The sequence below is a fragment of the Syngnathus typhle genome, linkage group LG19, assembly GCF_033458585.1.
Source record: "Syngnathus typhle isolate RoL2023-S1 ecotype Sweden linkage group LG19, RoL_Styp_1.0, whole genome shotgun sequence".
Classification (NCBI taxonomy): Eukaryota; Metazoa; Chordata; class Actinopteri; order Syngnathiformes; family Syngnathidae; genus Syngnathus; species Syngnathus typhle.
The window spans coordinates 3,835,332-3,857,411 of NC_083756.1; the positions used below are offsets into that span (position 1 = coordinate 3,835,332).

A 22,080-nucleotide genomic window follows, 5' to 3' on the forward strand; every position below is an offset into this window, starting at 1 on the left:
TGCTTCGTCACCATGGCGGAAATCGAGTCACTCAAACTCCCAATCGTCCAATAATCGATAAATACTACATAGTCTCGTAATTGAAGTTTTTTTCCCAAAGTATTTATTTTATAAATGAATGCAACTTTTACTACGTTAAGGTTTTTAAACTGCTTGCGTGATTTTTGTGTTTTGGTTTGACAGCGATTCGGGTCGTTTCCCCAATTCAATGAACCAATGGCGAAGTTTGAGTTTATTTGACCAATCGAATTGAGCCGTTCAATCACATGACACGGAAGCAAAGATTTCGAAGTGGACAAGATTTAATGTTTTCATTAAATTGATGGACAACAAACGCTTTTTCACATTTCCATGTTTACATTGTTCATTTACGTTGGTGCAATGACTCAAATAAATCGCAACTCCAAGTACTTGAATAGCTTTTTTACATCATTCTTATTCAATTACAGCAATTATTTGGTAAGTTTGAGCATGGATAAACTTTGAGGAAAAAAAATACCTCAGACTTGACAACCCAACTGTAAAAACTTAATACTGGAGTCTTGATTGAGGACATTAGTGATGGAATTTCCTCCTGGAAAAACAAGCTCAAGCAGAATACACATTCATATTTTAATATATTAATAATAAATACATCTATACAAAAAAGTGAATGATAAAAAAAAGGTCCAAGTCCCAGATGATGAGTAATAAGAGTCTTTGTGGATCCAGCTGCCGGTCTAGCTGACAGACTTGAGCCTAGACCAAGGGTTGGTCCCACGTACCTCCATCGGGGGGTCATTTTTAAAGATGTGGTTGCACATATCGTCCAACGGTGGCTCAGGGTCTGCCGTCGCAAACCGTGCCGCCTCCTCCACCTCCTTCCGAATGGCCACGTCCAATTCCTAACGAGTGTTACATTTATTCACAATGTTATCAGACAAGGCTACTTCTGGGTAGCAGAACACAAGTGACAGGCGCTGGTCCAACCTTTAACTAATATCACACGTGACTAATTGTCCAATACAAGCATCGCAAACACACCGTACTTGAAAATGAAGCGCAAAAATCTCAAATCCTTACCTTGAGTTCTTCCACGGATGCCATGTTGTTGCTGAGCATTTGTTCTTTCAATAGAGTGATGGGGTCGTTTTTGCTGCGCACTTCCTGGACCTCCTCCCGAGAGCGGTAACTGCAGGAAGTGACATCACAGCCTATCAGGGTTCAGATGTGAATGATGGATCAAAGACTTGTAGAAAAAGACGATTCACAAAAACACCAGCGACACGCTCGCCTTGTGGCCACAACGTTCAGGTTGCAATTTGTTTTCTGACCGACAGAAACAGGCAAGTGGATGCGAGAAGAGGCTCACCTGACACCAGGATCACTCATACTGTGCCCATGGTACCGATAGGTCTGCAGCTCCATCACAATTGGACCCTGAAACAAAAGAGCAAATGTTGACTGCACGATGGCACCAAACAAAGCAGGGAAGGCGTTTGGGTTCAGTCCCCGACCGTCCAGCGTGGTCATCGCTCGCCTTCTCACCTTTCCGGCTCGACAGAAGTCGGCTGCAAACTTGACCGCCTCTCTCACGCACAGGATGTCCATCCCATCCACCTGTGCCAGAAAGACTTAATTGAAATCCCAAAGAAAAAAGAGGACTCACCTCCTGTCTAGCGTGTCATTTGCGTGATGTGTGCGCAGTATCATACATGAGCATCAGACAGCTGGGTACATGCTCACACCTGTAACTGCCAAGACGCAATGAAGGCGTCTTGTTCTAGTCTAGGCCCGTTAGCGGGGCGGCTCCAGCGCACCGTCTCGCTGCAGCCGCGACCCAGGACCAAACAGTTTCACTCTAATGTCTCGCACAGTCGTGGGTGGCAGAAGCTTTCTAGAGCAACAAGAAACAGGCTCGGTTGCACATATTCAGCCTTCCCCTCAAGGTAGAACGCATCAGAACACCGAGCATTACTCGACCCATATTTAACCCCAAGAGCAGTTTGTCAGCGCCTTATGCCGGCTGGAAGGAGCGCATTTCATAACATTTGTAAAAATGACATCATGAATGTGGCACAAGGTGACCAATCTCACTCGCATGCCCGGGATGTAGTCTCCTCTCTTGTAGTAGTCGGTGCTGGCCGACGCCCGCTCCGTCGACATGCCCATGCTGTACTGGTTGTTCTCGCAGATGAAAACGCACGGAAGCTTCCACAGGGCGGCCATGTTGAAGGCCTCAAAGAGTTGCCCCTGTTTGGTGTTGGAAGAGCAAATATTTTAAAGTTACAGGTTTCCATTGAAAAAAAAAAATTGATGAAAGTAAAGCTTGGCTCTTGATAAAAAAAAAAAGAGCGATTTTTTTCACATGACCCAGGTTTTAATTTACTGGCTTTTCAAGTTACTTGAAGTCATTCTCTCCATTTGAACACCTTGACTGCCATCTTGTGGCGTCTGTACGCAATTACAACCCCATTGACATCAATTTTTACCATTGCTTTTCTACCATGAATATCAATGCATTATTAAAAATCCTTATTGGAAATTTAGATTAATCATCCATAATTTCATTACCTGATTGGCGGCGCCGTCGCCGTACAGCGTCACACACAACTGATTGTTGCCTTGGTACTGACATGCCAGAGCAATACCGGCACCCAGTGGGACCTGAACACAAAACACGCCAGTCCGTGGTTCTGTAAGGACAGTGGACACCAGGCCACATGAAGCAAGAATGAGCTCTTCTGATGTTTGTGTGTTGCCTGAATAAAGGTTTAGGAACCGTTGCAATCGTTTTTTTTCCATAACATGCAGGTTGGCCCATGTTGCCTGACGCACCTGCGCTCCCACAATGCCGTTTCCTCCGTAGAAACGCGGCGCGTACATATGCATGGAGCCGCCTTTGCCTTTGGACACGCCGCCTCTTCGACCTGCGAGGCGACACAGCTGAGAATCGGCGGCAAAGCGCTCGGCTTCTCGCTAACTCGGTCCTACCCGTCAGCTCGCACAGGATCTCCTTGACAGACACGCCGCGGGTGTACGTGTAGCCGTGTGCGCGGTACGCCGTGATCACATGGTCACTGGGGTTGATGGCGGCTTCCACGCCTGCAGCACACGCTTCCTGCGCAAAAAACAAAGTTGAATTTTTTACTGTGCATCAGATTTGGATTGCTTCCTTTTGAATAGAGGAAGCGTTGCCTGATGGGAATTTTTTGACCAATCCATTCTCATATTAATTTGTTCCCCACCTGTCCGTCATACAGGTGGCAGAAGCCCCGTATGATCTTCTGCTTGTACAACTGATCGGCCTTGAGCTCCATGCGCCTGACCGTCTGCATGGTGCGGTAATACTGCAGGCCCTGCTCGCGCGTTAGCGTTGCCTTCACTGGAGGGCCCTCCTCCAAGCGGTGCAGATCGCATTTCTGTTGGTGGGATTAAAAGAGTACAAAAATCTGTTTCTAATGCCGTACCCCGATGAAGATCAATCGCTTCTTCAGCTCACCTTGATGTCCAATGCCACCTGAGGTGTAAAGTCAGCGGAGGAGCGGGAAGCAACGACACGGGCAGCCTGGAGAAACAGACACACAAACTATTAGCAGACCAAGACCAGAGGAGTGACCTTTAAGTCTGCATGTTAGCTTGCAAGAACAGAGAAGCAACCCAGGTCATGCTAGAAATCACATGGGGGCGCTATTGACACCCCTCCAGCACAAACATGAGCCCCCTTTCACGCATCTACATATCTAAATGCATGCGTTGAAAAAAAAAAAGCCTAATTAAGAGTCTTTATAAAAGGAAAAAGTTAGCGTCAGGCAAGGAAGTAGTAGACGTGGACCCCAGCATCTCCGCTCCTTACTGCTGCGGCTGCTAATGATGTGCTAGCTAAGAGCGCCGCGCTAGCTCTAAGGGCGACTACCGGCGGAGGTTTGGGCGGCAGCCGCTGAGTCTGTGCCAAGTCGGGCGCCGACGGTGAGGTTAGACTGACGTACTCAGACAGGCCGATCAGCAACTGGGGAGCACAGGAGCCAACCAATCAGAGTGCTCAGCACAAAGCTTCGAGCCCAAAACGGGGAGTGAGCGAGCCAGACTGTGTACAATTGATCATTTGAGCACGGACTGTGCATTTACACTGATATGACGTTATTTAAACAAGACCACTTCCCAGGATTTATCCGAATTCCTGAGGGAAATGTCACAAAATTCCATTCACCATTAACAGAAACTAACCCAAGCAAACTTTGCTCCTGTTAGCTCTGTTGGATTCAATTTATTTTCAGGATTAAATGGACAATTTCAGGACAAGAAAGGTACATCTTATAGTGACAATTACTGCAAAAGATATTTGCATATGGACATGCAATGAACTGGCAAATTTAGAAAACGATTTAAGTTTGAGTGTAACATAAGAGTGGTGAGCAGGCTTACCTCCGACACAGTTTGGGCTCCCTGGGGTTCCAGTCAAGATGGAAGAGGGACAAGAAGAAGCACGACATCAATTTGGATTTGAGAAGCATACAACACTGAGAAAAAAACAACTAGTGATACATTTAGTAGGTCGGAGAAACAACGCCTTTAAGCAGGATTAAACTATTTTCCTGGCATTTCTTATTTCTGGTATTGTTTTTATATTATATTAGAAGATTGTTTCATTGAAGTGATGGTTTTGGAACCTTGGTCGTGTTTGGTCTTACTAATACATCATTGATTTGTGACGCATGCATTTGAAGTCACAACATGGGAGTCACCCTATGACCTCAAAAGTCACCAAAGAGGGCAATTATAAATAGTTACGAGTGTGCTAGGACAAGGTCAGCCAGCATTCAGCCTGACCAGCAGTCGCAAGCTAGCGCGGTTAGCATCTTCAGCTCGTCCGGCAGAGAGGGACGGCTATTTGACGGCAATACTCACCGAATTCCTGCCGGTGATCCGACACAACGCGTTGGAGAGGAAGCTCAGCAGGTTCTGCATCCTAGCAGTCGGCAGGCGGACTCTTTAAGAGGATTAAAGGAGAGTTGCGGTGTCCGCGAGGCGGCGGTGCACGGCTCCTGTCCGTTCCTGAAAGGACCCCGATCGAGAAATGACGTGCGAATGAAAGTAGTTCCGCATTAGTTTTTATTGCCTGCGTAACACTCCGCCCACTTCACATATATTTACAATAAACTGATAAAGGATTTTTCTTTGGGTTATCAAACTGGCAGTCACACCTGGTAGAAAAATGTAGCTTGGATTATTTCAACTGCTAGAAATTGGGAGTACAGTGATCCCTCGCTACTTCGCGTTTCGTTTATCGTGGATTCACTCCATCGCGGTTTTTTTTTCAAGTTAAAAAAACATTTAAAAGTCAAAATAAAACTTCAAAATTGAGGAAACACGTGTCTAACCTTTAGGACGATGTAGTATTGCTCCAAATGTTCGTTTATATTCCTTTAGAAGTCCGTTTTCGCGTGTTGGCACGATCGCGAATTAGCATATTTCCGCTAACTCGTTAGCCTCCCCAGTACTTCTTGTTGGTGACTGTACTTCGCGGATTTCACTTATCGCGGGTGGTTTTTAGAATCAATCATCCGTGATAAATGAGGGATTACTGTAATAATTCATGTTCAATTTGGGCCCATTTACAACCATTGTGGTATGATTGGTCCTCAAGGGTGACTGCTTTCTATTATTATGTGGTCAGTTTTATCCTCGTTTGTCAAATAAGATGCATACATGTGAATTTATAGAAGTCATTTTCAGTCAACACTTGCCTGAACGTTTATCTGCTTTGCGCTGCTACCTGCGGATAACTGGCAGAAGTGAACCAAAAACTCAAGTCACACTTCAGTCAACTGTTTTGATTTTCTTTCTTTTGTGGAAATATGATACAGTTATATTACAGGTATTCAAATGCCCCAGGTGGGTGGAGGAGGCGGTAGGGGGGTGAACCAAAAGCGTTGGGGGACACCAGACACAAAACGCCAAGACAGACACCCTCAGAAAATCTCCAATAAATACTCGTAACGCACATTTTAAAAACAGATCAACTTTTTCTTCGTCCTTTTAGCAGCAAGTTGTCAGGGGAAAACAAATGAAAGGTAAACTCGCATGTAAGTTGGTGGAGGGCTTTTTTTTTTCTTTCTACTTCCGGTCATGTTTTTTTCTTTTTCCTTCCGGCATCCCTGGCCAAAAAAATACGCCCGCTGTGGTGCGCCTGTGTCAGACTTCAATCAATCCCTTTTCTCTTATCCTCGTTGGGCTGCCGGTGTCGGGGCACACACAAACAAGCCTTCCCGCTTCCATTCACACCTATGGACAATTTACAGTCTTCAATTAACCAAACATGCATGTCTTGGGCATGTGGGAGGAGAACACGCAACATCCACAAAGAAAACCCAAATTCAAACCCAGAACATCCTGTGAGCGTGAAGCCCTGACCACAACTCCCGTGTGCTGCCGTTCGAAAGACTCAATGTATAAAATAGATCCTAAAATGTCTTCCACGTGAAATAATGTACAAAAACGTCATTGATTTAAATTACATCGCTCAGTGATGACGACGACGACAACAACGAAGCAAATGGCAACGGGCGTGACGAGAAAGTAACTTAACCGCAGGGCCACGGCTGACCCGACGGGAATGCGTGGGAGACCGGGCGGCAGGTTTTCAGGGGGAAAGGGCAGAGAGTCAACAGTCAAAGTGCATCTCCAGCGAGTCGTCAAAGGCCCGGCCATCATGGCCCGCCGCCGACAGGAAGGCAGTGGCGACCGGCGAGCCCGTGGCAGCGGCCACGTTGAGCAGGGCGGTGCCAGGAGCGCCGCCGGCCGGGCCCCGCAAGGCGGCAGCGGCGATGCTGGTGAGGTTGATTCCCAGCGTCAGACGCGTCTGCTCCAGGGCCTTTTCGGGCACGGCGAACGCCTCCAGCTTCTTCTCGCCGTTCGCCATGTATGAGTTCTGGCAGCCGCGGCAGATGCAGTCCTGGCACGCCTACAACACGCATCGATGACAGACTTAGACTTTGATTCAACTTTATTCATCCCTTGGTATTTTTTTAATTCTATGATGCGTGCAAGGTTGCTCACCTTGCGGTTGGAGTAGCAAGGACAGCGCTGCCCCCTGCAGGTGAGCACCGAGGGGTTCTGCGTGGCGCGCCCGCACTTGCAGCCTTTCTTCTCAACAGGCTTCTTGTACAGCGGCTTGGAGGGGCTCGCTGGGTGACTGAGTGGGTGAGCATGAGGGTGGGGTGGCCCGCGGGGCTGTGAGCGGGCTTTGGGGGCCCTTGCCTTGGCTTTCTTGGCACCCCCGTGGTGATCCCCCGCCTTCTTGGGCGGCTTGCCGGACCCTAGCGGGCCCTTGCCCACTTTGGGGGGGCCGCCGTTGGGCACGGGCGCCAGGTGGAAGTGGGGCGTGGCGGCAGGAAACTCGTAGACGGGGGTGGTGCCCAGGCGGGGGCCGCCGTCAGGAGGGGGTCCCCGCAGGAGGGTGTCGATGGGGAGGGGCCGCACCTTCTCGCTGTCGCTTTCTGAGCGAGAACGCTTGCGGTGGCAGCGAGGGGGTCCTTGAGGGACGGCAGTGGGTGACTGAGGGGGGGGCTGCGGGTGAGGGCGGTAGGGGTGACAGCTGCTCTCCAAAGGTAGGGCGGGGCAGAAAGGCCCGTTGACCGACATAGGCGTGTGGGGGTCGTCAGGCTCAGTGTCCGTGTCCAGAGTCCGCAGAACCTCCTCCACACTCAGCAGCAGCGGCCCCCCTCCGTGTTTCAACTCCTCACCGAAGGCGCCCATGTCGCAAAGGTTCGCCAGCCCCCCCGCCGGGATCTCCTCGCAAAAGTCCTCCCGCTTGACGACCGCCCTGCCCGGATCCAGCGAGGCGTCCAGTCCGTTACAATCGTGAAGCCCGTTGACGCCGGCCGGGCCGATGACATCGCTGCCGCCGTCGCCGCCCTCGTCGGGATGCGGTGCTTCCCCGGGCGGTACCTCCGCTTCGGCGCTGGCGTCAGGCTCGGGTTCGGGCTCGCTCTCTGCCAGCCGCAGGCCCTCGTTGAGGACGGCCCGGAGGTCGGGCGAGTCGGCGGCGGCGGCAGCGATGTGAGTGGCGAGCGGCGAGTGTGTGATATACAGGCACAACTTGCGGTAGCAGCGCACCAGCAGGGACAGCTGCCGGTTCTCCTGGAAGCGCGAGTAGTCCTTGCACCAGCTGCACGACGGCTTCAGCTGCATCCGCTGACCTTTGCACCCGCGGCACACGTAGTGCTGACACGACGAGTTGGTGGGCGCCATGGGGTCCTGCAGCAGGTTACCTGCGGGGCAAGATTGAGGTTGCTGTCATTAATCCCCAAAACAAAAATAAGAATCACCAATTTATAGTTTCCTTTTTTCTTTTTGGAAGCTATTCTTCATTATGGTCCTATTGTTGTGCTCATGGTGAAAGCTTGCTCCAATATAAAAGTAGTGCTTTGGCACTACAGTGCACATGAGACCCTTCCTTTCATCATTCACTAGCATCATGTCTGGAATTGATCAACTTCTCCTCCTTCCTGTCTCCTCGCAGCTGCCTCGAGTGTGTTTATTGATATTCCGCGGCGACAAGCGTTCTTTGAGCGCCGCTTCCTTAGCAACGCTGGCAGGCCGCTAACGTCTGCAGCTGCAGGCGGGAAAAAGGAAGGCGGGCCATTGATACAACTTGGATGGGGCGCTCTTATATTGATCATTCATTCACTCAGAGGGCTCGATGCGAAAGACAAGTCAGATCAAACCATCCTTCCATCCATCCTTTCGCTATAAGTGGTCTTTTTTTTTCGGGGGGTTATAGCGCGAAGGCAAGACCAAATCTGAGAGAAATCAGCTCTCATTTCTCGACAGCAAGAGTGAGAACAGGTGCGAAAGAATGTTAGAATAAGTGTAAATTAAAAACTATTTTTAGAACATTTCCAGCAGATGGTCCCTCCCTATGTCATTTTTCTCCCACCTAGTCTGAACATCCCGAAAATAAACAAGTATTCACTGTTCCACTTGCAGGCTATGCTGAGACAAACATTCACACTCACACCAACCGCCAATTAAGAGCCTTTTATAATTCGAAGGGACTCCGGAGTTGCATCCAGAACGTCTGAATTGTGAGGCAGACGTGCCATCATTCCTCCATTCAACAACTGCCTGCAGCAATAAATAAAAAAAAATCTATTTTGCCAAAAAAAAGAAAAAAAAAACATTCTGCTTGAGTCACGCAGAAATCCGAAGGACACTTGCACAAGAGCACAAAGGGGGTGTGTCGTGATGCCGTAAGATGCGTTCGCTACCTCCGGGAAACCCGAGCACCGGGACGACAATTGAATCACTTTTCCTTACGATTGTGTTGCTAACGTGCTAACAGGTTGAAAAGAATGTTTTTCGACGATGTAATAAAGATTCAACACAAAACGTGCCGCGGCTCTGCCGTATCAGTGAAATGCAAGAATGTAAAATAACGGAACGGGTACGTCTAATACGACGTCACAATACGTGATACAAAGCGGTTTCAGACAATTATTTTGATACGGTAGCTACACTGCCGCTGAATTTGGATTTACTCGTTATATTTTAGTCTTCCGACAGCACTTGAACGCGGCGTCGGCGAAAGCGCTCGCATGGCAGCTGACAAGCACGCAAGTACACTAGTTACAGTCAATTGTGCAAACACAAAACCGTGCTCCACGCGGTTCGGCCCAACTATGGTCGTCTTGTACTCACCGCAGACTAAGCAGGACACGGACTGTCGGAAGAAAGGCAGCAGCTTGCACAGCTCGGCCAGGGCGCGGGGGTCTCGGGGGTCGCACTGCAGCACCGATCGGCTCGCAGACACGTAGAGCGACGTCGCGTTCACCGGGTTCATTGCAGCGGCCTGACCCGGCGAGCCGGTCCGCTTGGTTCCGATGCGTTCAAAACAGCAACACAGTGTCCGGGAAACACAAACACGACACGCGGCGAATGCACTCTGGGGGCTTTGAAGACAACATAGAGAGTCCGGATCTTAATCGCGCTTCCTCAGTCCCATCCCGAATACATCTTCAATGCCAAGTCGTTCACCAGCAGGCCCTGGTTCGATTCGGTGGAGCATAGTGTGCAAACCGGAGCGTGGACGACGCTTCAGAGCCGCGTTGCCGGGGATCTCACACGGGGGCTTCGGTGAAAAAAATGACAGGCTTTGCTGCGGCTGCCCCGCGATACATCCATAGTCGCTGTGCGCGCTGGTCTGGGATTTAAAGGCGGCCGCCGTGCTTGTGTCACGTAAGGCGGGCTCGGCACCGGACCGGTTAGATTCCGCGTCTTGTTATTGTTCGCAGAGATTCATGGCGGCCCACAACAAACCAGAAGGCCGCGGTGTCGCCAACCAAGTCTCCTCGGGCCAGAAGGAGCACCGCTTGGTCGCCGCCGACCACGCAGTTGGCTTCGGATAGATTTACGCTTCGTCAAGGGAGAATTTCCCGGCTCCTCCGGTTCGGTTGAGACCGGAAAGCTGTGGGTAGCGAAAGCCTCGGGCTCTTGTGACTGCGCTAGCCACCAGAGCTACGCCGGAAAGTGGGCGGGAAAAGCAGGCCGCGGGGGCTCTTCACGGTTGTCAGCGGGGCTCAACTCTTTCTTTCGCTCCTCTCGGTGGGCTTGCGGCGTCCAAAAGGAAGCTCGGAGCCGGAATAAAATCCTCTGCAAACCTCGGTGGAGTCAACGGCGAAGAAAACGAATTTAGTTTGTTTCTGTGTTGGATGCTACAGCTAGCAGCGGCGTATTCCTCATACCGCCCCTCGCCTTTCCCACACACGTCCACATGGGGGTGCTGTGGTGCAAATCTCGCGAGGACGTTTATGACGTAGGTTGACGTCATGGAGACGCTCACGAATGAACAAGTTGATAGAGATCTTTTTTTTTTTCTAAAATGTTACACTTCTATAAAATTTGTCACGGAAATCAATAAAACCTGCCAACCCTGTTCGTTGTGATATTTTTTTTAAAAATGATCTTTTTTTTTTCTTTTAGTCATGGCAGTGCTCCAGATAATGTATGTGAAACAGTTTGTACTACTATTTTATAGGCAAAGGAAGCAGATGTTTGTTGTTGTTCAATGCTGGAGTGGAATCCAACATTCCGCCTGTCTTGCAGTCGCAGCGTCAGCTCCAGGAGGCTTCAGACGATCACGCGGTGCTTTGAGCAAAAACCACAAGATGACAGCAATCAGCATGCCTTCCTGTAAACCACCAAAAAAAAAAAAAAATTGCAGCAGGCTTCTTTTGATTAGGATTGCCCCTGGAACTTGAATGACCCAGCATGGGTGCTGAGTGGAGCAAAATCACTCATCAAGCAATTTAATTCTTTGGTAGCATTGTAATCAAAAGTGGTGAGTCAGTCCTGCTGTCAATTAAAATTAACATTGTGAATTTAATAGTCAACCAAAATCGTTTCATCCTAAACGTGTACAATTGTCTACAAAGAAGCTGAAGTGCGTTCGACTGTTAAAAGCTTTTTTACACGCTGCATTTAATTTGCTTTCCAATCTGGATTCAACGTGAACTATATCAAGTGGCCAATAGCTGACACGGCTGCTCTCCCACTTTAAGAGTTAAAAGAGAGTTTGTATGGTCGGAGGAAGACGAAGCCAGGCTGCTCAAAGTGTTGGTGACATTTCAAGAGTTTCAATGACTGTTGGAATGCTAACAGCACAAAAGCAGAATACCGTTCCCACAGCGTGCTAAGAGCAAATGGAGGAGGAAGAGGAGAACCATGCATGCACACTCAATCAGGATATGTGTTGGAGATTTTGATTTAGCCTATATTTAATTGGAGTGCACAGAGCTGTAAATATGTGACATAAATTGGTTGGAAAAGTTTGTTAATTGTGTTTCATGATAGCCATGTAACCATGTAATGTGGAACCATTATACAAAATAAAAGTAGACATTCAAAAATTCAGTTTGCATGATTTAGTCTGTCCAAAATTCTCAGAAACTTAAAAAAAGCGTCAAGCTTTTTGTCACTCCCAGTTACTGTAAGAGACACTCAAGATATGCAATTCTCCTGTATGCTAAAAAAAACAACAATCAAAAATAAATCGGCACTACTGAGGAAGCGCAAATCATGAGCCGAATCAGGATTTCACTGCATCATCTCGAAATGTGGTGATTGTCATGGCTCCTTAAATATTCTAATTCATCACACATTCTCTTTGTCTTCCATTAAGAACACGTAGGATTATCTTCCAAACATGTCCATGTGGTCCATCAACTGAACACATCTCTCCAGAGTTGTTGTGCAAATATCTATTTATAATTTTTAGCACAAATATTAGTTTGGTATGTTTGTTGCTTTTTAACATTAATAAAATAAATGCAGATTGTATCTTGTGGTAAAATACAAAAGCTATTAAAGTGAGGTCAAGATCTTGCTGCTGTTCCTGATTGTAGTGCTACTCTTGTCCACTAGGTGTTGCCAAATATAATACAGATAATGAAAATAAATTAATAATAATAATAAAAGCTATAAGAGCAAATAGCGGATAACAGCATAGTGTGACTCAGCTGAACACAAACCCACACACACACACACACATTTTGTGACCGCAAGTATTTGCTTGGAGGAGGTAGAACAGACACAGGAAGGAACCACCGACACGTTTGCAACTCATGAGTGATGTCAACATTCTTCTTCGGAAACGTCCCTCATTTAGCACTTGTTTGACATTTGACACGATTTTTCTTGAGTGTGGGTGTGTACTGTGGCGTATTTGCTTAGTGCTACCACATTAATGCTAATTACATAAACGTACAATCAAATATGTAACAACTCTGACAAGGTCTTCAATAACTCATACCTAAATATGAAAGGCTAAATCCGAATTAAAAATCTAAAATTCAATCGAATAACTCCACAAAAGTGCATTACGCTAGAATTGCCGAGAGTTGAGGAGATGAAGAAAGCAGAGAAACTTGTGGAACTTGACATTTTCTCCATGTGAGGAAAATGATGATTTTTTTTTTGGGTTCACACAATGATCCGGTGGTGACGCACACACTCATGATGTGTTCTCAGCTCCTTTCACAAGACACCTTTCTGACTCAATGCGTCAAGTCATTTTAACTGTATTGACATCGATGACATCAATCCCTACGAAAAACAACTAAAAAAATGCTTTTATAGTTTTGATGTGTTACAAAAAGCCCGTAGTTGAAGTTTATTAAACTATATGATGCTCAAGCCAATCAAAGTATTAAGCAAGAACTTCCACAAAGGAAGATGAGCCAAATGTGGAATTCCCGCAAAGGACTCTGCAATTTGTACAGATCCTGTCATGAAATCGTATTTTCAACTGGTCCAGTTTTGACATCACATTCCTGGGGACCATGCTTTCTGAGAACAATCCACGTTCGAGTTTCCATTTCTTCATCTGCGTGTTGATAAGAAAAGCTAAAAAAAAAAAAAAAAAAGCTGAACTCCGGTGGAAAGGTCGCTTTGGGCTTCTACGATGTTGCTCACTTTCGTGATTCCGGAAAAGTGAGTGTCAGTTATTCAAAAGAAGCGAATCTGGAGAGAGAAAACTGAGGGAGGATGGATGATTAAACCCTGACACGAGTTCACTTCTGCTTTTTGATGCCATAAATTAGGCCGTCTAATCGTTCTTGCTTCAGGAACATCTCCAACACTCAAACGAGATAGCTTCGGATCATTTTTCAATTCTTGCTGTCATTTCTCGTGCCGGTTTGAAAATGCTCAACACTAGAAGCCTTCAGAAGACTTTTTTGTTGGCCGCCGTTCTGGTGGCTTTGGTCCAGCTCGGACACGGACAAGGTAAGTTGATTTTTTGATTTTTTGTTGAAGGACCACGCTAACGTCTGGTTGCGTTTGGGTCCAGTAGGGAAGCCCACCGAATGTTGCAAGAAGGTGAGCACTAAGGAAATAACAGAGGAAGTGTTGGGGTATCAAGTGGCGATTCCTCAACCTCCGTGCTTGCCCGCTGTCATGTGAGTACAACTTCAGCAAAGTAAAAAAAAATCATAATAGCTGCTCATCTGCACTTCAAGACGACTGCCAAACAAGCTCAAATCAAGCTAACGACGCTAACCGTTGTCCTCCTGCAGTTTCTACACCAAAGACAGCTTCTACTGCGCAGCCATCCGCGCCCCGTGGGTCCGCCAGAAGGTCGCCGCCATCAAGTGAGTTGCACCTTCGCCCTCATCTTCATCATTCATGTTCATCATCATCCTCATCCTTCCCAAATTTCCATCCTTGCAGCGCCGCCAACGCTTTGCCCACCAGGATGCCGTCCAAACGCTCGCTGCTCCCCATCATCGCTTCCACCGCCTCCGCCCCTTCATCAGCTCCACCATCCTCATCATCATAGTCCCCTTCATCCTCCTCCTTCTCCTTTCGCCTCCATCCAACACTTCACTATGGCGACGAGCACTTTATTGAAGATTGAATCACTTTAGAGTCTTACAATTATTTATTGGTTCACCAAACGAGTGTTTATTTATCAGCATAATGTTACTTTGTAACTTATTTGGTGTCTGGAAAGTGGAACACTATTTATTAGTTTTGAGATGGACATGTTAGCTATGAGTGGTTGCAAATAAAAAAAAAATTGAACTTATAGATGACGTGTGGAGTTTTCATTTATATTTCAAAAAGTGATTTAAGTAGCAGGAGCACAACGTCCGTCCAGGAGCTGCTGTGGACCACAACTCATGTCTTGCTCCTCACGTCAATAAAATGACAATACACTTTAACGACCAACACTACAGTCCCGTTTCTTGTAATTTCATTCTCATCAAGTTTCGTTCCTTCTGACCTTCTTATAATAATAATAATAATAATAATAATAATAATAATAATAATAATAATAATAATAATAATAATAATAATAATAATAATAATAATAATAATAATAAATATTATTATATAATAAATTATATTTATAATATTATTATTATTATTATTTATATTATATATATTCGGAGGAATCTCAAAGTGCTACATGGCAGATAAAAAACTTATGGCCAATCCGTGACGAGCACAGAAGTCACAGAATCACCGCTCGGGTTCTGATCGGGAGGGTCGTCCCTCCCAGGTCATTGGCCACGTGAGCATGAATGAGGGGCTCTCCAGTGGGAGAGTTCTCGGGCAGGCTCCCAAAAAGCTGCCGTTTGGTGCACCGGTAAAAACAACAGTCGGGACCTGAGCCCGCCAGCATAAGGCAAAAAAAAGGCCACGTCTCTTATCTGAGATGACTTTGGGCCAAAGACCCTCAACGTAATGAGAGGGATGAGTTAAGAGCAGATAAGTTAGCAGAGGAACACAGACGATGACACCTGGATGACGCCAAAATGAGTTGTGGCACTTGACATTGTTTCCATGCGACTCATGTGGTGACATGCCATGAAGAAACTGATGACAAGGGGAAAATAAAAGGAGTCCCACAATCATCCGGTGGTGACGCATGCCCCCCCCCCCCGACGTGTTATCGACTCGTTTCACAACACGCACCTTTTGACTGGATGAGGCAACAGACAGTTGCTGTCGTGGCCCCAAGCTTGGTTCCAATTGCGATATTATTCCAACAAAAACCAAATATGTCTTTTCAGTTTAAACATACTTATAAAATATATATATGAACTTAAATAAAAACGTATTAAAAAAATTATATGTATATGTATGTGTGTGTGTATAAATAGATATATATATCTATAGATATATCTATCTATAGATATAGATATAATAAGAAAATAAAAATAAATAAAATAAAATATATATAATCTTTTTATTAATTTAAAAACATTATACGTACGAATGTGTGTGTGTGTATATATATATATATATATAAGTATATATATATATATATATATAAGTGTATATATAAGTGTATATATAAGTGTATATATATATATATATATATATATATATATATATATATATATATATATATATATATATATATATATAAGTGTATATATAAGTGTATATATAAGTGTATATATATACACATACACACACACACACACACACACACACGCACACACACACATATACATATATATAATTTATATATTTTTTAATGAACCCGGCACATCTACATTGATTTTTAAAAATCAGATGTGGTTCTTGAACACTTAAGTTGCTTCTTAATTTTTATTTGAATGTAATACTATATATATTACGAATTGAATTCTCTAACTAAGTAAAAAAAGGCTCTTAAATCAAGGTTGAGGTTCAATCATTCATTTTAAATTTCATTCGTAAAGTTTCACGCTTAATTCTGACATGAGGGCGTCCGTCAGTCCTCTCTTTCTATTTTCTTCAAGAGGCTAAAAAAAGAAAGCAAAGTGTGAAAAAGGTTGCACGCGCCCACTCCGACATTGGTCACTTTTAGTGTTTTCCGAGAATACAAGCGTGTCAGTCATTCACAAAAAGCGAGCCTGGAAAGAGAAAAGCAAGCGGAAGGATGACTAAACCACGAGACAACTTGACTTCTGCTTTTTGCCGCCTTAAATGTGGCCGTCTTGACAGTCGTCTCCTCACTCACTTCTCCAGCACTCAAGCGAGATAGCTTCGAATCATTTTTCATTCCTTGCTGTCATTTCTCGTGCCCCTGTCAAGATGATCAACACTGGAAGCCTTCAGAAGACTTTTTTGTTAGCCGCCGTTCTGGTGGCCTTAGTCGAGCTCGGACACGGACAAGGTAAGTTGATCTTTTGATGTTCCTTGAAGGACCACGCTAACGTCTGGTTACGTTTGGGTCCAGTAGGGAAGCCCACCGAATGTTGCAAGAAGGTGAGCACTAAGGAAATAACAGAAGAAGTAATCGGATTACGAGTGGACCGTTATGCTCAACTTCCGTGCTTGCCCGCTGTCATGTGAGTACAATTTCATCAAAGTAAAAAATCCTAATAGCTGCTCATCTGGACAACTGCCAAACAAGCTCAAACCATGCTAACGACGCTAACCGTTATCCTCCTGCAGTTTCTACACCAAAAACGGAGACTACTGCGCACATGCCCGCGCCCCGTGGGTCCGCCAGAAGATCGAAGCCATCAGGTGAGTTTCACCTTCATCCTCATTTTCATCTTCATCATGCTTATCATCCTCCTCATCCTCCTCTCACTTTGCGTCCTCGCAGGAAGGCTGCTGCCGCCGCCGCTCAGGCTTTAACCACCAGCCCGCAATCCGAAACCATCCTCACTTCCACCACCTCCGCCCCGTCATCATCTCCACCATCCTCATCTTCATCCTCCCCTTCATCACCACCACTTTCATCCTCCACCTTCTCCCCCCGCCTCCGCCCCACCATTCGTTAATACGACGAGCACTTTGTTTAGAGTATGAAGCTTGAGTCACTTTACTGTCTGACAATTATTTATTAGATATTTAAGGCATTATTTATCGGGAAACCTTTATTTTGTAATTTATTTTGCCTCGTTAAATTTATATTTATTTAGGATTTTACGAATTACTGGTGACTAATAAAAATTTTAAAAAATTAAAAATCAACTTGTCTGGTGTTTATATTGACAGTAGTTTGGATTCAAGTGTTTTGTGAGTGGAACCTTTAGGTGGACGGCGATCACAGCAGAAGAGTCTCGGTCTGCAAGATGGACGCCGCTCGGGAGTTCCTGGGGAACGGGGCCGAGTGTTCGGGGGCCAGCGAGGCGGCGCGGAGACCGCGCTCTCCCCCGCCCATGTAACGCTTGAGGGACAAGCTCCTGCGCATCCGTCGCAGCTCGCTCTGCACCTGCAAAACCAAAATCAATCAATCAATCAATCAATCAATCAATCAATCAATCAAACGACACTGCAAACATTTGGAAGCGGCGGAGGACGAGCACGCTCACCTCACAGTTGAGAAAGCAGTACAGCACTGCCACAACGAGACCCTGAAAAGCACAAAGTTGGATGACCTCCAATTTGAAATCAAGCGATCACCACGGCAACGTGTCGAGCTAAATAACATTTTAGTTTTGAGACCTGGAAGGATCCGAGGCCGAGCTCAAAGAAGATCTTGACGTGCCGTGTGGTTTTATCGCTAGGCTCCATCAGGTGGACGAAAACCACGTAGTTGATCCCGAACAACGGGATGAGCAAGAGGGTGGATTTGGCCAGACGCCTAGTGCACGCAAGCAGGCAAAAGGTGAAGGACTTTTTTTTTGCATTGCTCGGGTGTAGTGTCATCGTTCCACCAAGAGGGGGCGCAAATAAACTACAAATGAGGACGAGTTAAGTTTGCTGAAAGGAAGCTTACTTATACTGCGACTGCTCGTTGCCGCCCACGTTGGTGCAGCGCAGCTTCTGCACCAGGATACGAATGATGCTGATGAACAGGATGAAGTTCACCTGCCACGCAAAAGACGTTTTTGAACTCGCTCGTCCCGACCCTGAACTCCTTGCTGTGGGGTACGTACGACGACGCATGCCAGGATGGGCCAGTCCAACACTCTGCTGGGGACGGGACTGTCGTTCCTCTCCCAGCACCTGAAACCGACCAATCATCTGTAGCTGCCCCCGTAATGGAGCTTGAAGAAAGACTCACCAGGTGTTATCCAGGTAGAGTCGACACAAAATCCATGCCACCGTGAAGACGGACGGGATTCCTGCAAGGGCCCAAAGACCGCAAGTGTTTACAGTGAGGCTCGCCAGACGCCACTACACACACGCGCGTGCACACACACACACACACGCGGGCACGCACAAGATGGATGGTGCAAGCGTCGCCGTGTTTGGAACCGGCGGGGCTGAGTGCAAACACTTTGGCACCGAGACTAATGACAAGTTTTGTTCCCAGTGACGTGTTTTGGCAAAATGTCAGCGCAGTAGGCCAGGATGTTTCAAATCGGGATAAGGATTGCAGAGTAGACGGCTCAACGTTATTTCTTATGACGCCAGGTCACGACGCGCGTGCTCGTTGGATACTTGGGTCACGGCGCCGATGGGCGTGTCCTACCCCAGCCAATCAGCATGTAGACGGAAAGGCGCGCCCAGCGGGCGTGCACCACCAGCAGCAGCGTGTGAAGGTAGAGCGCCTCCACCAGCAGCCAGAAGAAGTTGGCCATGATGGAGTAGTTCAGGAACACCAGGCTGCTCTTGCAGCCCACCTGCAAAACACACACACGAATGAAAGAAAAAGAAGAGCCGATGGATGGATGCGTCAGTGATGGATTGGCGCATGTTGATGATGTCACCAGCGAGGGCTGAGCGCTGCAGTCGGGCGTGTCCTCTTCTTCGCTGGAGAAGAGTAGAAGATCTTTGGTGAGCACCGCCACGCCCCTCAGCATGAAGGATGCAAACAGGTTGATGTGGATGTAGTTCCTCATGCAGTGCAGCCTCCTGAAACACACACACACGAGCGCCTTAAGGAGAGATCTCAAAGCCTTAAGTTCCTCAGTTGACGTGATGGCGTGTACCTGAAGACAGCAATGATGACGGTACTGCTGAGCAGGCTGATGAGAGACAAGCTGTGACCCAGCGTGGACAGAACCATCACCACTTTGTAGAACACTAGCTGAACACACATCATCGAGGTCAGGACTTCTTTGGCCATTTTGTTTAACAGTTAGAAATGTCCACCTGCAAACTTTGAGAAGGATTGTGTCGGACTGAAGAGATTGTGAGTGTTCTGACACACAATGCGAGGAATTCGGACCCGGCTTGTGCAACGCGCACACAGAAACACACGTATATACAAAGTGCTTGATTTCAACTCCCTCGCTCAAGTGTGTCTTCTTGTGCAGCAGCTGACTTTTTATGAGCCTCTTAGCTCCCAGATGGCCATTTTGGGAGACATTTTGTCTTTTTGACATCTTTGGTTTTGCCCTGAGACACACACACAGGTGTGTGTGTGTGTGTGTGTCTGTTCTCCACTAAACGTTCTCCAGACGGAAAAGCCTGGAACGTCCAACAGGAAACAAACAGAAGCTTCCCTAAGATGAAGTCACGCACACCTGACAGCTCTGGACAAGATCTCATGCCAGGCGTGCAAGGGTGTGTGTGTGTGTGTGTGTGTGTGTGTGTGTGTGTGTGTGTGTGTGTTGTTTCTTTTTGTCTAAGTAGCACCCTGTTCATCAGCGGTGACAAGACAAAGTCGTCTTTCATGTCTCCTTCCTCCTCACGTAAACACAGGCTGATGACGAGCCCTGACGGGAAGTCAACACTTTCATCGCGCGGCCGTGTTGGCGTCGGTCCAAAACATAATGCCCCCGGCATTTCGGGCTCACCTCGCCGGGTTGGTCGGTGTCGTTGGACGAGCAGGCGGCAGCGATGACTGGGTAAACATCTGACCAACCTTGCGGGGTGCACTTCCTGCTAAGGTTTCCTACGACACATTGATGATCGTTCGATTTCTTCTTCATGAAGAAACTTCACATCCCGTGCTAGAGGCTCACCCTTCTTCCCAAACAGGTGCAGGAGGGGGGCGGGGCAGGGTTGAGAGACCACCTCGCCCACCGCCGCACTGCGCCAGCACGAAGCATTGTCCCACTCGCCCACACAGCCTGAAACAGCCACAAAATGAACCCACTGAGCGCGAGTTAATCAAGTGGATCGAGAAGGTACCTGCGGAGGGCACTGCGAGATGTTCCAACCCAGCATGGCACTCTTGACTCGCTTTCTTCATCTCCCAACTAAAATGGCACAGAGGAAATCTGCCCGCCGCCTGCTTCGGACGCCAAGCAAACGACAACAACATTGGGAAAGAAGTCAAAAGTTTAGCTTCATGTTTTTCTGTAAAAGACAATTGCATCGCTCATCAGGTAAACACAGCTGGCAGCATTAAAATCTTCCTCTTCTTTGTGTACACAAACGTGCATACACACACAAAGTGCAAAATAAGAATAACACTTGAACTGATTGAGTCCGTCTGTCAAATGAACTTTACTGATAGTGATTGTGTGTGTCTGTGTGTGTGTGTGGGAGGGAGGGGACTGTTTACATTGACACACTAAACCATTTATGAGCTGTCAGGGGGTTGCAGTGTGTTTACAACACACACACACACTCACACACACACATACATGCACACATATTAATTAATAACTACAACTAGGGTGAAATAACATTGAAAAGAGTCGTTATCAGTGACGTAGTTTCAGATTTTGTGCACAAGGGAGGTTTGTTGACTCGTGTGTGTACTTTATGTAAAAAAAAAAAAAAAAAGATAACATGGAGAAGATAAAGAAGATGAAACATTAACCAGACGCACTAGTAGCGAACTACGCAACTTTTTCACATAGTGGGAGAACGTGATGTCATGGGGCATGCGAATATGACGCCAGAATGCATGCAAAAGTGAGGACATGTATGAGAAAGTGACGTCATGAGTGATGTTAAAATTCAGGAAAAGACTAGATGAGATCAAGAAAATATAATCCACAAAGATTGCATCCGGTGAGATAAGATGACGACATCAAAGTGCATGAGTGATGGTGTCATAGGACAAGTGGAAAAATTAAATTGCATGTCGCATGAGATACCTTGTGCGTGAGGAAGACGAGCATCAGGATGAACCTCATGATCTTCTCATCCAGCATTCTTCTTCTTCACGTCCGCTCCTGCGCTTTTTCATGAACTCACAACAAGTCCATCCAGCTGACTCGATAAAAAAAAAAGTTTTCTGTGCATGTTCCGAGCTTCTCAGAGGTGCGTGCAGCACACATGAACGGCTTGAACTGCAGCTCACTGACTCCAAGCCGCGCGCGCTCTCGCCACAAATGGGAGTCGCGCGCAATCCTGCCTCCCGGGCCACAGCGACCTCTGGTGGGGGGGAAAACCCGCAAATTTAAAATGGCAGAGTGGTAGTCAAGCAAAAGTCATTTAAGTAATGAAAGTTATAGTTATCGTTGCAAATGTGGTAAGAATCTTTCAAATAGTCGTACAAAAATACAATCTAGTACATTTACTCCGACAAATACCGTTGCACATGAAACATTCCGAGATGGTCAACAACAAATTTGTCCAGTTATAAAATTTATTCATTTGAAGACCCATTAAGGTAGTCAAGTTGAATATAAAGTTGACGCTCTACTGTTGACTATTTTTTTTGCCAAAGTAGCTTCAACAGTTGTAAAGACATAGCTTCAGGTACATACCTCGGAAGAAGTTGGATTTTCGGGCCGCCATCTT

The 22,080-nt window shown here is 46.6% G+C and overlaps 3 protein-coding genes across 7 annotated transcripts; all 3 read right to left on the bottom strand.

Moving 5' to 3' along the window:
* Positions 1-284: 284 nt before the first annotated feature.
* pdha1b (pyruvate dehydrogenase E1 subunit alpha 1b) lies at positions 285-5,056 on the bottom strand. 4 transcript variants are annotated; one of them, XM_061265208.1, is made up of 13 exons: positions 4,888-5,056; positions 4,405-4,425; positions 3,896-3,988; positions 3,482-3,547; positions 3,228-3,401; positions 2,974-3,100; positions 2,818-2,909; positions 2,554-2,646; positions 2,077-2,232; positions 1,528-1,599; positions 1,352-1,419; positions 1,063-1,171; positions 285-884 (listed from the first exon to the last, which is right to left on the bottom strand). In XM_061265208.1, the coding sequence occupies exons 1-13, from the start codon at positions 4,945-4,947 to the stop codon at positions 720-722; spliced, it is 1,296 nt and encodes a 431-aa protein (XP_061121192.1). In that variant the 5' UTR covers positions 4,948-5,056; the 3' UTR covers positions 285-719. The 4 variants fall into 4 exon arrangements, 3 of the variants coding, with proteins under 3 accessions (XP_061121192.1, XP_061121191.1, XP_061121193.1); XM_061265207.1 differs by having other exon boundaries at positions 3,836-3,988; XR_009710411.1 differs by having other exon boundaries at positions 844-884; positions 1,063-1,193; positions 3,836-3,988.
* Positions 5,057-5,805: 749 nt separating this feature from the next.
* msl2b (MSL complex subunit 2b) lies at positions 5,806-10,763 on the bottom strand. The gene is made up of 3 exons (XM_061265212.1): positions 9,682-10,763; positions 7,039-8,252; positions 5,806-6,943 (listed from the first exon to the last, which is right to left on the bottom strand). The coding sequence occupies exons 1-3, from the start codon at positions 9,821-9,823 to the stop codon at positions 6,644-6,646; spliced, it is 1,656 nt and encodes a 551-aa protein (XP_061121196.1). The 5' UTR covers positions 9,824-10,763; the 3' UTR covers positions 5,806-6,643.
* Positions 10,764-10,926: 163 nt separating this feature from the next.
* On the bottom strand, positions 10,927-21,641 carry vipr2 (vasoactive intestinal peptide receptor 2). Of its 2 annotated transcripts, none has more exons than XM_061265214.1 (14): positions 21,432-21,641; positions 20,515-20,614; positions 20,346-20,453; positions 20,178-20,275; positions 19,368-19,465; positions 19,146-19,290; positions 18,908-19,058; positions 18,497-18,557; positions 18,369-18,438; positions 18,209-18,300; positions 17,935-18,073; positions 17,802-17,843; positions 17,517-17,701; positions 10,927-11,170 (listed from the first exon to the last, which is right to left on the bottom strand). In XM_061265214.1, exons 1-13 carry the CDS (start codon positions 21,486-21,488, stop codon positions 17,534-17,536), a joined length of 1,329 nt encoding a protein of 442 aa, XP_061121198.1. In that variant the 5' UTR covers positions 21,489-21,641; the 3' UTR covers positions 10,927-11,170; positions 17,517-17,533. The 2 variants fall into 2 exon arrangements, with proteins under 2 accessions (XP_061121198.1, XP_061121197.1); XM_061265213.1 differs by having other exon boundaries at positions 20,515-20,617.
* Positions 21,642-22,080: the final 439 nt, after the last annotated feature.

Excerpts from the sequence above, each read along its gene's own strand:
- msl2b (XM_061265212.1), bottom strand. The coding sequence starts at position 9,823 with ATGAACCCGGTGAACGCGACGTCGCTCTACGTGTCTGCGAGCCGATCG. Across the intron at positions 8,253-9,681 it reads CGTGTCCTGCTTAGTCTGCG|GTAACCTGCTGCAGGACCCC; the intron begins GTGAGTACAAGA and ends CTTGCCCCGCAG. Across the intron at positions 6,944-7,038 it reads CTTGCTACTCCAACCGCAAG|GCGTGCCAGGACTGCATCTG; the intron begins GTGAGCAACCTT and ends TGCGTGTTGTAG.
- pdha1b (XM_061265207.1), bottom strand. The coding sequence starts at position 4,947 with ATGCAGAACCTGCTGAGCTTCCTCTCCAACGCGTTGTGTCGGATCACC. Across the intron at positions 3,101-3,227 it reads GCCACCTGTATGACGGACAG|GAAGCGTGTGCTGCAGGCGT; the intron begins GTGGGGAACAAA and ends TTTTTTGCGCAG. Across the intron at positions 2,233-2,553 it reads GCGACGGCGCCGCCAATCAG|GGGCAACTCTTTGAGGCCTT; the intron begins GTAATGAAATTA and ends AACACCAAACAG.
- vipr2 (XM_061265213.1), bottom strand. The coding sequence starts at position 21,488 with ATGCTGGATGAGAAGATCATGAGGTTCATCCTGATGCTCGTCTTCCTC. Across the intron at positions 20,618-21,431 it reads TCGTCTTCCTCACGCACAAG|CAGGCGGCGGGCAGATTTCC; the intron begins GTATCTCATGCG and ends TGGCGTCCGAAG. Across the intron at positions 18,301-18,368 it reads CCATCCTGGCATGCGTCGTC|GTGAACTTCATCCTGTTCAT; the intron begins GTACGTACCCCA and ends TTTGCGTGGCAG.